Source organism: Chelmon rostratus, chromosome 9 (assembly GCF_017976325.1).
Source record: "Chelmon rostratus isolate fCheRos1 chromosome 9, fCheRos1.pri, whole genome shotgun sequence".
NCBI lineage: Eukaryota > Metazoa > Chordata > Actinopteri > Chaetodontiformes > Chaetodontidae > Chelmon > Chelmon rostratus.
This window is the reverse complement of record NC_055666.1, coordinates 12,766,323-12,782,812: the sequence shown is the minus strand read 5'-3', so window position 1 is coordinate 12,782,812 and position 16,490 is coordinate 12,766,323. Positions and strand designations below refer to the sequence as shown.

Genomic DNA, 16,490 nt, shown 5'->3' with positions numbered 1-16,490 from the left:
TTTGATCATTTTAAGGTCTTGTGTTTGGATTCTAATTCGATGTGCTACTAATCATGAATCCCTGCTATTCTTCTTTTGCAGTGATGACTAACCAGCAGCACGGAATCTGTACATATTGATATGGTATATATTGGAATTGAATACGACACCAACAACCCTCTCCCTTTTTTATCCCTTTTTTTTCATAAAACATTTTATATAATATATTGAGATTTTTTTAACAAGGACATTTTTGAATCTACAGTATTATGAAAACTTTTTAAAACTTTTTTTAAAGAGCCAGTGTTGTGAATGCATGGTTTTGGAGACAGAAACTGGCAGTGGGACTGCTACTCTGAAGGACAGTCCAGATGACAGTGTTGGAGTGCCTTGACGGTCTAGCTGCCTTACTAACAAAGTCTGACTTGCTGCCTGATTATAATCATGACCACTGTGTGGATATGACGGTGTGTGCACTCACCCAATGGATGGATGGATGGACAGATCTCCTGACTGCGGCAGACGGAGGAATGTGCGTCAGTACTCTCTTCTCCTCTCTTTGTTTTCTAAAAGGAGGAAATGGCAAGACAGAAGCTCAAACGCAAGCGTCTCTCTCAGCCCTGAAATGGTAGGAGGCCTGGTGGAGAAAGGACACGTAGACAGGCAGAGAGCACAAGGGGGCAGACTGGCCTTTATGAAGCAGAGCGAGCCATGAGACGCCTCGGCGTCACACTGAACACTCAGATCCTCCCTTATGGAAACTGTCCGGGAGGGAACGATAGAGGACACTGCATCTCCACATTCACCTGGGAAGAAAAGACACACCTGTGGCTGGTGATGTTGCGCAATAGCTTGATAACCAGTCAAAGTTCTTTGGGAGTCACTGACGTCACTGGCACATACGGAAAGATTTACTGCACAGACACATTGAACCTGTCATGACGATCTCTTGTATGGCTCTTTTGTAAAAGGTTTTCACTAATTAAATGCATGATCATAACAAGGCACAGTGTTGTTTAGCATAATGACAGCTTGTCTGACTTGTGGTCCCTCACTGAAACCTCAAACGACAGTAGATTCGTTTTCATTTGCGATAAGCAGTCTTTAATAGTCTTTCCATTTGAACAAGCCACTCAGAAAAGTCGGTAAGCCTACCGTTTTATGGCTCACACTCGTGGCAGTGGTGACTTGTGTGTTGTTTTGTTTTGTGTTGTTTTTTTGGTTATATTTTTACCTATTTGTGTCCAGTTACATTCTGCATTCCTGTGCGTTGCCATGGTTAGATTTAGTGAAATTTCAAGGCCAGATCTGAAGGAACCATTTATCAAGATAAATCAGTGTTTCAGATGCCTTCACAAATGATTGCCAGTCAAATGATTTCCTTAATAATTTTCTGTGTAACTGATGCTTTTTGTCTGATCTTTATGCTTTAATCACTGATGAAGACATGTTTAATGTTTAATGTTGCCAGTTTATCTGGACAACAGTGTAAGTTCTTGCTGCTGACTTAAATATGTGTTGTTTGTTTGATATTTTTTAAATCAATATTAGTCATTTGGACTGAAGGACTAACAGATGAAGTTTGAAATTTGATTCAAATGCATACTCAACCATTCTTTTTTAGGAAATTACTCATTTTCAATCAGCAATACACTTTAACGCAATGGTTTATAACTCAGTTACTTTACATTTTGTGTGTGTGCTTTCTTTCAATTATCACAAAAACCTTTAGTCTTTGCCACCAGATAACTTTTATTGGTGCATTTTGGTCTTTGTAAAACATTTTTCTCAGATGGAAACATTTCTTGGTGCTTAAATACGTTCATATACCTGTTTAAAGCTCTACTCTGCATATTCATATGCAAAATCACACATGTCCACAGATACACATGCATTATTGTTTAATGTTGAACATAGGAAAAAAGAAATTCTGCTATTTTCAAATATTTGCTTGCATGTATACAAGACAGAGATAACATGGAATTATTATTTGGTTTTGTTTACATGGACAGAGTTACACACACATCACACAATGGACTTCTGTTTTTTCTACAATGGTATTAGTTGCACTTATTCATACAATATCAATAATATTCATCAATTATCTTTTTTTAAGGCAGAACACATATTCAGATTTATTGCTCGATTCAACTGACTAGCAATCATTTACAACATTTTCATTGTTAGCTTGAATGTGGTCGATCAGCATGTTCTATTGGTTAATTGTCTTCTTTCGCCATCAACAAATATTGCAAATGTTTGCAATTTTCAAACAGGGTTAGTATTATTGTGGTGGAAGGATAAAGGTGTTAGTTCAGTCCCTGCTGAATACTGACACACAGGACATTGCTGACTTCCTCTTTGCAGTTAAACATATCTACTAGCTGACGTGTAAACCAGTTCATGTTATGTTGCAACAGTCATGATGTAGGCCACACACCTCTGGAGAGGTAGTTCCTGTTTAGGTCTGAAATGACAATGTGCAGCATAACCTCTTATCTGCTTTATTTTTTCAAAGATCATTTTAGTCCCTCTAAATGTTTTAACTTCAGAGGGATGTGGTAAGATCAGTTCATGGTGTATTAAACCTACATTGCACCTCTCATTTAAGAAGTTAAAGTTTTCTGTAAAACAAAAATCTGTGTACGAGTTGCATAGCACTGAGCTAAAATAGAACAGATGACATGCAAACTTTGAGAATCATAAAAAATGGATGTTGAGTCAGTAATTATATTGAAAGCAGAATGGTATACCTGTAAACCACACAGTTCTTAGCATTATTTCACTGGAAGCTGATGGTTATCTGCCACTTAACATTATCATATGTGTTTATTTCTTTTGCAGATTCTATCAGTTTCAGTTTTAAGGCTTATTGGTGTCAGTAAGTGGTGCAATGTCTGAATACAGGTTTGCTATTTTAACAAATCATATATCACAGTATTAGCTCGACTTTGTGAGAATGTTTTTTGGTTGTGTATTTGGTTGTAAGAAAATTAAGCTATTTTTGTAATTACGTCTGAAAAATATGTAACATGAAATCTGGTCAACTAAACATGTAGACTGAAGTAAACTCTGCAGTTGTATGTTGTTTTTTTGTCCATTAAATCGTAATCATGTAAAATCATTCAGTTTCATTCATTTGACATTCAGATAAACAGAAAGACAAGATAAAGAGCATTAACGTGTCAATGTATTACATCACACCACAGAGCTCTTATGTCCAAACCAACATTATATATCCCTTTTCTATAGACTGCACTTAGAAGCCTGTGCATACAGCTTATTAATTAAATATATACATCTGCCTTGATAAAGAAAAATGATCAACAATAAGTGGAAATCTCTACAGACCCCACTGCGGGTGCAAAAAGCATTATAAAGATTTGGCGTTGCACTCACTTAAGATCATACTCACAGTATGATGCCTTGAGCACTGCAAAGTCAATCTGCTCTCGGTTCAACTTCTCCTGAGATTAAAATGTTTTATTATTTGGCTCAAAATTAAAGTATAACTGCTACACCCTTGTTAGAAAAACCCACAGGGATCTTTTCACTGTTTAACCGTTTCGAGGTATGTTGTGTAGGGCCGCCTTTATGGCCCTGCATCACATTCTCAAGACGGTGAGTAAGTGTGATTTTTAATTGGCGACCACAGTAATGCCTCGGCGGTGACAGGTAAGGACTTCAAACATGTCTACCCACAGTGCCGTCCCTCAAACACTGAATCAGCCAATAGCAGGCCTCCAAGGAGCATGCATCACATCAGTCATTGCACATTCATGAACATTTTGTCATGATTAGGAACACCCAACATGCATTATCTAACATCACATCACACATTGATTTCATTGTTTATCGTTGATAACTAACATAATCAAGTATTAATTCATCTTCTAAGAGCTAAGATTGTTTTTTTTGTTTGATGTTTATTTACATTTCTGTGGACTGTATCAATATGAGCAATCAGGGATATTATTCATAAATTATTTATTTAAAATCTTACATTTTGCAATTCACATTATTTTATTTCATGCCTCATGGATCCATCAATGTAATGTGTGTGTGTGTGCGTGCGTGCGTGCGTGCGTGTACGCGTGTGTGTGAGGAGCTTCCCAAACCCACCAGCACAGAGGAAGCAGACAGTAATGCCCTCTGTGCTGTTTGGGCCAGGAAGGTTGAGTGAAGAGGGTGGTGTCTGGGGTCGTGGTGGAGGGGTAGGGAGTTATAATTGCGCTCACTGGGTCTTCAGACAGTGCTTGTTGGCTGAAAGCAAACAGGTTGCTGACAGTGGGTCAGCGCTCTGTTGGGGTGCTGGTGGGTCTTCCCGGGGTGATTGGTTGGATGACGTCTGTTGCGTTTGTGTTATGGGTTCTTCAATAAACACACCGTAGTACTTGACGAGAATTGCCTTTATCTGTAACTTGCATTGTTATTACACACGTACATGAGGAACTGTGTATTTCACTCAACTCTCAACCTTCAGGCTTCCTACTGCGCATGCGCCATCTGTCTACCTCATAGGGAATAGCTTAACTGTGAACATCCCTCATGTTCATATCATTACATCTCCCTTCTTTAGGTAAAAGTACTGTACTTTTATAATGACAGCTCATGCACATTTAAACCTTACTTTAACTTCAGAAACTCAAATCTCATTTACTTACTCTAAGCTTCAAATCCTTCAAACAATATTTAACTATATTTCAGAAATAGTCAGAAATACTTACAACAACTACATCATGCTACTATTATTTTAAACCTGTTCAATCAGTCTTTCTGGTGGTTTCACAGTCCTTGAGGATCTCTTGAGTGGTTGCTCTTGCACAGGAACGGGTGCCTCAGATGACTGATTCTCTGGTTGTTGAGGTTGGTCAGCAGCTTCATCATACCTCTGATCTGCTTTGGCTGGCCCCAAGATGTCACGGCGATTTCTTCTCAGCACAGCGCCATCTTCGGTCTGAATGTTGTATGATCTTGGCTGAACTTCATTCAGGACGATTGCTTTCTGTGCCCACGTGTTGGTTTTGTCTTTAAGTCTCACTTGGTCACCAGTATGCAGTTCAGGTAAGTTTTGTGTTCCTCGATCGTAGTAGAACTTCTGCTTTGATTTTTGCTGTTCCTTGTACCTCTGTACCTTTTCCCCCTCTTTTGTCTTCAGCAGCTTTTCCTGAATGGGCAGGTTTGTTCTCAGTCGACGTCCCATGAGTAGTCTGGCAGGTGACATTCCACACTCCAATGGTGTCATGCGATACACGAGCAGGCTTTGGTAGAAGTCAGTTCCACTGTCCTTAGCTTTGTACAGCAGCCTCTTCACTGTCTGGACAGATTTTTCCACTAGGCCGTTCGACTGTGGGTAATGAGGACTAGATGTTGTGTGTACAAAGTTCCATTCCTCTGCAAAGCTTCTAAAGCTCTCACTGGAGAATTGCGGCCCGTTATCTGTGAAGACCTCACTTGGCACTCCATGTCTCGCAAAGATGGCTTTCATGGATGTTATTACTGCCTCTGCTGTTGTAGTGTTCTAACCTCTGGATAAAGTGAGTAGTAATCTGTTACCACTATGTAATCATGTCCGGCACACACAAACAGGTCAGCACCTACTTTCTGATATGGTCTGTCGGGCGCTGAGTGCGGCTGAAGTGCTTCAACTGGGTTGCTTGACTGATACCTCAGACATGTTGCGCAATCAGACACTGCATTTGCAATGTCTTGATTGATCCGCGGCCAATACATCACCTCACGAGCTCTTTTTCTGCATTTTTCAATTCCAAGATGCCCTGCATGTATTTTCTTGAGCATTTCATTACGTAGACTCTTTGGAATTACTATCTTGCTGCCTTTGTAGATGATATTGCCAACAACAGACAACTCGGCTCTGCAGTTCCAATATTCTGTGATATCAGGTGAACAACCTTGCTTGGTGGTAGGCCATCCATCTGTGATGATTTGACGCAGCTTTTTCATGGTTCATCTTTGCTTGTCTCTGTCTTGATCAGCTCCATCTTGACATCAGCAACAGGTAGAGCACTTGTGATCATGTCCACATAAGCATTCACATCATCATGTATGTTGCTGCTCACCGGCTCTTTTTGGTCAACTGCTCTTGACAAGGTGTCTGCTGTGTACATCAGTTTCCCTGGTGTATACGTCACTGTCAAGGAGTAGCGTTGCAGACGAATCATCATTCTTTGAATTCTCAGTGGACAGTCGTTGAGTGGCTTTTGAAACAATGCAATCAACGGTTTATGATCAGTCTCCACACTAATTTCCTGTCCTGACACAAACTGGTGAAACCTCTCACACGCATACCTTATGCTCAACAGCTCTTTTTCGATTTGCGCATAACGCGTCTCCGCATCAGTCATTGAGCGTGATGCATATGTGATTGGTTGCCATTCTTCATACTGCTGTAACAGCACAGCCCCGAGTCCACTCTGTGATGCATCAGATGAAATGGGCTTGGCTGGATCATAAAATCTCAGTACTGGTTCAAACGTAAGCTGTGTTTTCAGATCTTTCCATGCTTTTTCATGTTCATGACTCCATTCCCATTCTGTTTTCTTTTCTGTTAGTTGTCTCAATGGTGCCATGCGTTCAGAGAGATTGGGTATAAACTTTCCCATGTAGTTTATCATTCCATTAAACCTCTGTACATCTTTCTTGCATTGGGGCCTTGGCATGTTTTCAATTGCTGATACTTTTCTCGGATCAGGCCTAATGCCCTCACTGCTCAGAATGTCCCCAACAAATGTCAGCTCTTTCACACCTAGCTGGCATTTCTCTTTGTTTAGCTTTAAGTTTGCTTTTCTTGTCGCTTCTAGAACACTTTTCAGTCTCTTGTCGTGCTCCACTTTCGTACTTCCCCATACGATTATGTCGTCCATGGATGTGTCTACACCTTCCAGATGCTCATAAATCATGTGAATCATCTTGTGATACACTTCAGGTGCGGAGGCTATACCAAATGGTAACCTCAAAAATCGGTATCTTCCAAATGGGCTGTTGAATGTGCACAATTTCGAACTTGCACTGTCCAGCTTCAAATGCCAAAATCCAGATGACGCATCTAGCTTGCTGAAGTACTTAGCATTGGCAAACTGTGACATTATCTCTTCCCTAGTAGGCAGTTTGAAATGTTCTCGCTTTATGGCTCTGTTCAAATTTCTTGGATCCATACAGACTCTCAGCTTACCATTCTTTTTATTCACTATGACTAGCGAACTCACCCAGTCAGTTGGCTCGTCAATCCTCTCGACCACTCCTAGTCTTTCCATCCTGTCCAATTCTTCTTTCATGGGCTTTTGAAGAGCAAACGGCACTTTTCGACATGGATTGATGACTGGTGGCACTGACTTGTCCACTTGGATTGTATGCTCTCCAGGAAGACAGCCTAGTCCTTGAAACAGATCCTTGTATTCTTTCATCAGCTCATCATAATCTGTATCTTCGTTTTCCACTACTAGCACTCTCTTTACTAGATTCAGTCTCTCACAAGCAGCTAAGCCTAATATGGTCTGCACATTCCCAGGCACCACTATGAATGCCAGTGTATGCTCCCTTCCTTTGTGGGACACTCTGACCATGCATTTTCCTTTTACAGGTATTACTGCTCCTGAATATCCACTTACTTTCACATGTGTAGCATGCAATTTAGGTCTGGGTCTAATTTTGTTAAACACAGTCTCTGAAATCACATTTGCTTGAGCTCCAGTGTCTAATTTCATTGCAATATCTGTATCATTCACTTTCAATTCCAGTATCCAGTCTTTCTTGTCTGTATTTTGTTCTGTTACTACATCCACGTAGAATTCCTCAGGGTCACTCTCATTTAATGTATGTACTTTACTCTGTTGTGCCTGGCTCTTGCAATTACGTGAAAAATGGTTCTTTTTGTTGCAATTATGACACACCTTACCATACGCTGGACATTTTCTGGGAGGATGCTGTGTGCCACATCGACCACACGCCTTTCCTTGCATGTCTCTCTGTGCTGGTTTCGTGTCACTCTTGACGTCGGGAGCCGCGCTCTTCTTTCTAGCTGCACCTCTTTCATCTCTTCTCACTGCATCGACATTGCAACTCTCGCTGATCAGCTCTTTTGCTTGTGTTTTCACCGTTTCCGCTGCTCTGCACATGTTAATCGCTTTTTCTAGATTCAAATCTTGTTCTCTCAGTCGCCTTTCACGTAGACCATTATCCGGAATTCCGCACACAAGGCTGTCTTTTATCAACGAGTCTGTCAGTCCTTCAAATTCACACGTTTTGCTTCTGTTCCTCAACTCTGTCACATACTGATCAACTGTCTCTCCCGTTTTCTGAACACATGTGAAGAATTTGTGCCTCTCAAACGTGACGTTTCTTTTCGGGATACAGTATTCCTCAAACTTCTGCAGTATTTTTTCCAAGGACATGTTATCACCTCGTGCTTGAAACTGAAAGTTGTTATAAACTTCTAGCACTTCTTCGCCCACAACATGCAAGAAAACTGATGCTTTCGTCTTTGCACTTTCTTCGTCAGCTCCAATAGCTGATAAATACAACTCGAAACGTTGCTTAAACTTTCTCCAATTCTCAGCCACATTACCTGTCAGCTGCAGAGTGGGTGGTGGTTGTAGCGCTTGCATCTTCGTTAATAATGTTTTCGTTTTCTCTTTTCCTCCCTCGGGAAACAGGCTAACAGTCCTCTGGGTTAACGTTAACTTGCTAGTTGCTCACCACGCTAGCATCCGAAGTTTTCGGTCCATTTCCATTTAAGGTCGTACTTTCTCTCCAAGTCCATCTTCTGACACCATGTTTTGCGTTTGTGTTATGGGTTCTTCAATAAACACACCGTAGTACTTGACGAGAATTGCCTTTATCTGTAACTTGCATTGTTATTACACACGTACATGAGGAACTGTGTATTTCACTCAACTCTCAACCTTCAGGCTTCCTACTGCGCATGCGCCATCTGTCTACCTCATAGGGAATAGCTTAACTGAGAACATCCCTCATGTTCAGATCATTACAACGTCCACTCCCAGCTGCTCCAGGAACACCAAAAACACAGAGGAGTCCAGAAGGTTAGAAGATACATTAAGCTAGCGGTCAGTCCCTGCCACCCTCAGGTTGCTGTTGAAAGAGCCTGCGGAAAATTCCAATTCAGCAGCTTCTCATTATGTTAAACTAATTCTGCATGACACAACAACAGCGGAAAGTTTCTTCTCATTCAGTGTTGATAGCATCAGGGTTTTTTTTGGACCATCTGACTCAAATATATCCATAAGAAGGCCAGACACTGGTGTGTTTCCCTTCAAGCATATAAAGTGTGCTCTTAATTTCACAAATTTCATCAAACAAAAACAGAAACATTTTCACAAATCACTCTCATATGTCCTCCATTGTTACAGCTCAATGAGCTCATTGTTTCTAAGACTAAACAACAGGTTTACACAATTGGCTGCAGTTGGTCAATGTGGGAGTGTCATGTCTCGTCAGATGTGTTAATGTGTTTTGTTAACGAGCGTCATGTCTTGTCTTGCACTTCCTGTTTTATTGTGAAACCTAACTCTCCTCTCGTTTCAGGCCCTTGACTTCCCGGTGTGTTTGCCACCTGTCTGATTGTCTACCCTGCCCTAATTGTCTCCACCTGTTCATTGTTACCTTGTGTATATATAGTCCGCGTCTCCCTTTGTCCTGTGCCAGATTGTCTCGTGCCATGTCTTGTACTGCCTTGCTGTCTAGCTTTCATCATCCTTGTCTCCTGATTCCCTTGTAAGTCTTGTCTTTAGTCTAGTATTATATCTTTTGTTTGAACTTTGTTACCTTGCTATATTGATTAGTCTAGCCTAGCGTCTTTTGTTGTACTTTGTTATCCAGCCTTGTGCTTAGTCTCGCCTTGCTCTTTTTGTTGTTACTTTTCTCCAAGCCTTCTTGTGTCCTAGTTAGTTTAGTTATTTACCAGTCATAATAATCCTTAGCGCTTTTTGTTGTACTTTTGATATCTTGCCAAATGTATTTTGCATTACCCCATGGCCAGTGGCCACTACGAGTATTTGGTGATGCCTTTTGGACTAATGAATGCCCCAGCTTTTTTTCAAGGGTACGTTAATTATGTTTTGAGAGAGTACTTAAATGATTTTGTATTTGTATACCTTGATGACATTTTAATATTTTCTCCTGACCTGGACTCCCACCAGCGTCATGTCCGACAAATCCTCTCACGACTATTAGAACATCACCTGTATGTCGAGGCCAAAAAGTGTGAATTCCACACTAACCAAGTTTCATTTTTGGGGTACATTATTACCAAGAACCAGATTCAGATGGACCCTGAAAAAGTGAGCGCTGTGGCTAATTGTCCGGTCCCGACCAATCGTAAGAAACTGTAGCAATTTCTGGGATTTGCAAACTTTTACAGAAAGTTCATAAGGAACTTCAGTTCTGTTGCTGCTCCTCTCCACACTCTCACTTCTGCCAAAACAGTTTTTCAGTGGTCTCCAGGTGCAGAAGCTGCCTTCCAAGGCCTGAAGACAGCCTTCATTACCGCTCCAGTCCTCACGGTACCGGATCCACAACAGCAGTTCGAGGTGGAAGTAGATGCCTCCAACGAGGGGGTAGGGGCAGTATGGTCTCAACGTTCTGCCAAAGATAATAAGATTCACCCATGTGCATATCTCTCACGTAAGTTGAACCCTGCAGAGAAGAAATATGATGTGGGCAATAGGGAGTTGCCAGCAGTCAAGACCGCGCTTGAACAGCCGCTTGAACAGCCGTTCTTAGTGTGGACAGACCACAAAAATTTAGAGTATATTAAGACGGCTAAAAGACTGAATGCCAGACAAGCCCGTTGGGCACTGTTTTTCAGCCGGTTCCGGTTCACGCTTTCGTACAGACCCGGTTCCCAGAACACCAAACCCATGCTCTGTCTGTACGAACCGGAACCGGCCGCCAAGGAACCCGAGACCATCCTACCACTGAATTGTGTGGTAGGAGGGGTTACTTGGCAAATAGAAAAGTATGTGCAACAAGCTAATGAGGGTGATGAACCCCCTGCAGGCTGTCCCAGCGACCAGTTGTTCATACCGGCTCGACTGAGGTCGCAGGTTATCCATTGGGCACACACATCCTTGCTTACATGTCATCCGGGGGTTAAAAGAACAGAATTCGTAATCAGGCAAAGATTCTGGTGGTCCACCATGAAAAAAGATGTGTTGGAAAATGTTCAGGCTTGTGAAGTCTGTTCCAGGAACAAGATTTGCCGGCAGAACCCGTCCAGACTCCTGCAGCCGCTACTCATTCCTCAGAGGCCATGGACACACCTCTCGCTGGACTTCGTCATGGGACTTCCCCCCTCAAGAGGTAACACCACTGTGCTTACGGTAGTGGACAGATTCTCCAAGATGGCTCACTTTATTGCTCTGCCCAAATTGCCCTCAGCCAAAGACACTGCCCTTGTCATGATTAAAGAAGTGTTCCGTATTCATGGGTTCCCCAAAGACATTGTGTCCGATAGAGGCCCCCAATTCACTGCTAATTTTTGGAAAGAATTCTGTCAAATGCTGGGTGCCACTGTGAGTCTGACCTCCGGGTACCATCCTCAATCCAATGGCCAAAGTGAACGTATGAATCAGGATCTAGAAACCTGCCTCCGTTGCCTTGTCTCCCAAAACCAGACGTCCTGGAGTGACCACCTCACATGGGTAGAAGACGCACACAACACCCTACCCACAGCAGCCACGGGAATGTCTCCATTCCATGTTGTGTATGGTTATCAACCCCCTCTTTTCGAGGTCAATGACGGGGAGGTGACCGTCCCCTCAGCCCACGCCCTGGTGAGACGATGCTGGCGCATCTGGGCAGCAGCAAGGAGCATACTGTGCAGGAATCAGGCACGGGTGAAGACAGCGGCTGATCGCCACCGTAGTGCGGCACCACAGTATACTCAGGGCCAAAAGGTTTGGCTGTCCACGAAGGATCTCCCCCTCCATGTGCACTCCCAAAAACTGGCACCCAGGTTTGTGGGCCCATTTGCCATGTCAAAAGTCATGAACCCAGTATCTGTCCGTCTGAAACTCCCCAGGTTAATGAAAGTCCACCCTACATTCCATGTATCAAAACTCAAACCTGTCCACCTCCACCTCCTCGCCTGGTAGACGGAGGACCCGTATGCACGGTTAAAAAGCTCCTTGCCGTGCGCCGCAGAGGATGGGGTTTCCAGTATCTGGTGGACTGGGAGGGTTATGGCCCTGAGGAGAGATCCTTCATCGTAGATAAGACTCTGATATCGGACTTCAACAGACGACATCCAGAGGTTCCTGGGCAATCAGGGGCCGGCCCTAGAGGGGGGGGGGTACTGTCATGTCTCGTCAGATGTGTTAATGTGTTTTGTTCACGAGCGTCATGTCTTGTCTTGCACTTCCTGTTTTATTGTGAAACCTAACTCTCCTTGTTTCAGGCCCTTGACTTCCCGGTGTGTTTGCCACCTGTCTGATTGTTTACCCCGCCCTAATTGTCTCCACCTATTCATTGTTACCTTGTGTATATATAGTCCGCGTCTCCCTTTGTCCTGTGCCAGATTGTCTCGTGCCATGTCTTGTACTGCCTTGCTGTCTAGCTTTCATGATCCTTGTCTCCTGATTCCCTTGTAAGTCTTGTCTTTAGTCTAGTATTATATCTTTTGTTTGAACTTTGTTACCTTGCTATATTGATTAGTCTAGCCTAGCGTCTTTTGTTGTACTTTGTTATCCAGCCTTGTGCTTAGTCTTGCCTTGCGCTTTTTGTTGTTACTTTTCTCCAAGCCTTCTTGTGTCCTAGTTAGTTTAGTTTTTTACCAGTCATAATAATCCTTAGCGCTTTTTGTTGTACTTTGATATCTTGCCAAATGTATTTTGCATTACTACCTGAGCGATTTCTGTTAATAAATTATCCTTATATTTTGAAAATCTTGCTGCTGTGTGGGTCTGCGTTCTTGAGTCCAGAAACCTTGTGCCTCCGGGCTTGTCAGGAAGGGAGCGTTGGATCTGCTCAGATTGTTCACAGCAACTCTGAATTTCCTGTTTTTGATTTTAAATAATAGCTATATTTAAATTAGCAAATTAGCTTATATTGTGTCAATTAAATAGGTGCCACATGCGTTATGGTAATTGATCATTATGGGATTTTTATATTTCATCTATGTTGCTTGCATCTTAACTAAAAAATGTGAGAAAGAGAATTGCTTAAAAAATACATTTGTAAGTGATTTCTTTTCTCTCAAGGATTGTAGGAAGATGGCAAACTTATATTTCTTAGCTTTCTTTCTAACACGGGGGTTGCAATGCAAATTTCGTTGACATGTCCATGCTGAATGACAATAAAGGTTATCTTAACTTGCTTTTAAACATTTTATTTTAGATTTTTTTTTCTCGCACAACCATAAGTGCAGATTGTTGAAAAAATATCTTAAGAAAAATCTTCAGTGATTACAACTATTTAAGCATTACAAATGTAAAAACAATACTCAGTAATATAATAGGATTAGGGTTAGGGTTAGACAGACAGAAACAACAGGGTTGACATCAAACTCTCTCTCTATATATATATATATGATTATTTTCTTTATTGATTAATTCATTGATCAGTTTTACATATGAAGACAGAAAAATCTCCATCTCTGTTCTCACTTGACTCCAGATGCATCATACCTGTTCACATCTGGATTTTTTCTATTTTATTCTCCATTGAATTACTGTTATTTTTTAGGATATCTTTCTTTCTGATAATTTTATATTAGGAGTCAAATTTTTAGAAATGTAGGGATGGTTTCCTTTGCAGGATCATTGGCTAGCACCAGCTAAGGTTAGCAGCCATCCCTGAGTCTGGTTATTTAGCCCTCTGGCTCGTTAGCTAGTCCTGACTTGTGATCCAAGGGAGGGATGAAGGGAGAGATGAGGGGAGAGATGAAGGGATGAAGGGGGATAGAGGGATGAAGGGAGAGATGAAGGGAGGGATGAAGGGGGATAAAGGGATGAAGGGAGGGATGAAGGGAGAGATGAAGGGGGATGAAGGGAGGGATGAAGGGAGGGATGAAGAGGTGAAGGGATGAAGAGATGAAGGGAGGGATGAAGGGGGGTGAAGGGATGACGAGGGGATGAATGGAGAGATGAAGGGACAGATGAAGGGATGAAAGGAGAGATGAAGGGAGAGATGAAGGGATGAAGGGGGATGAAGGGATGAAGGGATGGATGAAGGGAGAGATGAAGGGAGGGATGAAGAGGGATGAAGGGAGGGATGAAGGGGGAATAAAGGGATGAAGGGAGGGATGAGGGGATGAAGGGACAGATGAAGGGATGAAGGGAGGGTTGAAGGGGGATGAAGGGAGGGATGAAGGGAGGGATGAAGGGGGGATGAAGGGATGAAGGGAGGGATGAAGGGGGATGAAGGGAGGGATGAAGGGGGATGAAGGGATGAAGGGATGGATGGAGGAATGAAGGGGGATGAAGGGAGGGATGAAAGGAGGGATGTAGAAAGGGATGAAGGGAGAGAAGGAGGGAAGGAGAGAAGGAGGCAGGAAGGGGAGGGATGCGAGGAGCAGGTCCCACACAGTGTTTGTGATGTTCCTGTTAAATATCAGCGTTACATCAGTCACGACACTGTGATTAACAGACTCTGACCAGTGAGTCTGCCACTCAGTGATGCTGCAGAAACCCATTAAAAAGGTGCAGATGGTTTCAGCTCTACTTCCTGTTGGGCTGGAAACTAATGATTATTTTCTTTATTGATTTTTCATTGATCAGTTATATATATGAATACAGAAAAATCTCCATCTCTGTTCTCACTTGACTCCAGATGCATCATACCTGTTCACATCTGGATTTTTTCTATTTTATTCTCCATTGAATTACTGTTATTTTTTAGGATATCTTTCGTTCTGATAATTTTATATTAGAAGTCAAATTTTTAGAAATGTAGGCATGGTTTGCTTTGCAGGATCATTGGCTAGCACCAGCTAAGCTTAGCAGCCATCCCTGAGTCTCGTTGTTTGTCTGGAGGGATGAAGGGATGAAGAGGATGAAGGGATGAAGGGAGGGATGAAGGAAGAGAAGGGTGGATGAAGAGAGAGATGAAGGGGAGGGATGAAGGGATGAAGGGGGATGAAGTGATGAAGGAAGGGACGAAGGTAGGGATGAAGGGAGGGATGAAGGGGGATGAAGGGATGAAGGCAGAGATGAAGGGATGAAGGGAGGGATGAAGGGATGAAGGGATGAAGGGTAGGGATGACGGGGGATGAAGGGAGGGACGAAGGGAGGGATGAAGGGGGAGATGAAGGGATGAAGGGAGGGATGACGGGGATGAAGGGATGAAGGGAGGGATGAAGGGATGAAGGGTGGGATGAAGGGGGGATGAAGGGAGGGATGTAGTAAGGGATGAAGGGAGAGAAGGAGGGATGGAGAGAAGGAGGCAGGAAGGGGAGGGATGTGAGGAGCAGGTCCCACACAGTGTTTGTGATGTTCCTGTTAAATATCAGCATTACATCAGTCACGACACTGTGATTAACAGACTCTGACCAGTGAGTCTGCCACTCAGTGATGCTGCAGAAACCCATAAAAAAGGTGCAGATGGATTCAGCTCTACTTCCTGTTGGGCTGGAAACTAATGATTATTTTCTTTATTGATTAATTCATTGATCAGTTTTATATATGAATACAGAAAAATCTCCATCTCTGTTCTCACTTGACTCCAGATGCATCATACCTGTTCACATCTGGATTTTTTATATTTTATTCTCCATTGAATTACTGAATTACTTAGCCCTCTGGCTCGTTAGCTAGTCCTGACATGTGATCCAATCCAGAGTTTAATAGTTCATAACTGACCATAAAGCATTGGTAAATTATCCATTAGCAATTACTAAAACCATTAGCTACAACTTATAAAGGATTTAGAACTCATCGGAAAGTGGTAAAAACTCGTCCGTCCCTGCTGAGAAACCATAAGCGAGCTTTGAACGGTAGCAGCTTTCAACCTCTGCAGCTGCCTGTGAATCCACTTTGTGAGCAAAATGAGTGTTAAATAAAGTTTTCTACAAAGGTACGGCATATAAAACTATTAAATATAGAACTTTAAGCTGTTGAAAATACATTAAATGCTTCATGACAGCTTGGCTGCTGGTGTGAAAGGGATGAAGGGAGGGATGAAGGGAGAGATGAAAGGAGGGATGAAGGGATGAAGGGATGAAGGGAGGGATGAAGGAAGAGAAGGGTGGATGAAGGGAGAGATGAAGGGAGGGATGAAGGGATGAAGGGGGATGAAGTGATGAAGGGAGGGATGAAGGGAGAGATGAATGGAGGGATGAAGGGAGGGATGAAGGGATGAGGGAAGAGAAGGGTGGATGAAGGGAGAGATGAAGGGAGGGATGAAGGGATGAAGGGAGATGAAGGGATGAAGGGTAGGGATGACAGGTGATGAAGGGAGGGATGAAGGGGGGATGAAGGGATGAAGGGAGGGATGAAGGGGGATGAAGGGAGGGATGACGGCGGATGAAGGGATGA

General features: G+C 42.7%; 1 protein-coding gene across 7 annotated transcripts in view; it reads left to right on the top strand.

Moving 5' to 3' along the window:
• The window catches only part of LOC121611339 (collagen alpha-1(XXIII) chain-like), a 116,482-nt gene extending 113,385 nt beyond the window's left edge, over positions 1-3,097 (top strand). For 6 of the 7 annotated variants that reach the window (XM_041943849.1, XM_041943850.1, XM_041943847.1 and 3 more), the window contains one exon: positions 553-3,097. In XM_041943849.1, coding sequence (XP_041799783.1) covers positions 553-603 — 51 coding nt within the window. In that variant the 3' untranslated portion in view covers positions 604-3,097. Of the gene's footprint in view, positions 1-81 lie in introns of all 7 variants that reach the window. The other variant, XM_041943852.1, reaches the window with a different exon arrangement.
• The last annotated feature ends 13,393 nt before the right edge of the window (positions 3,098-16,490 follow it).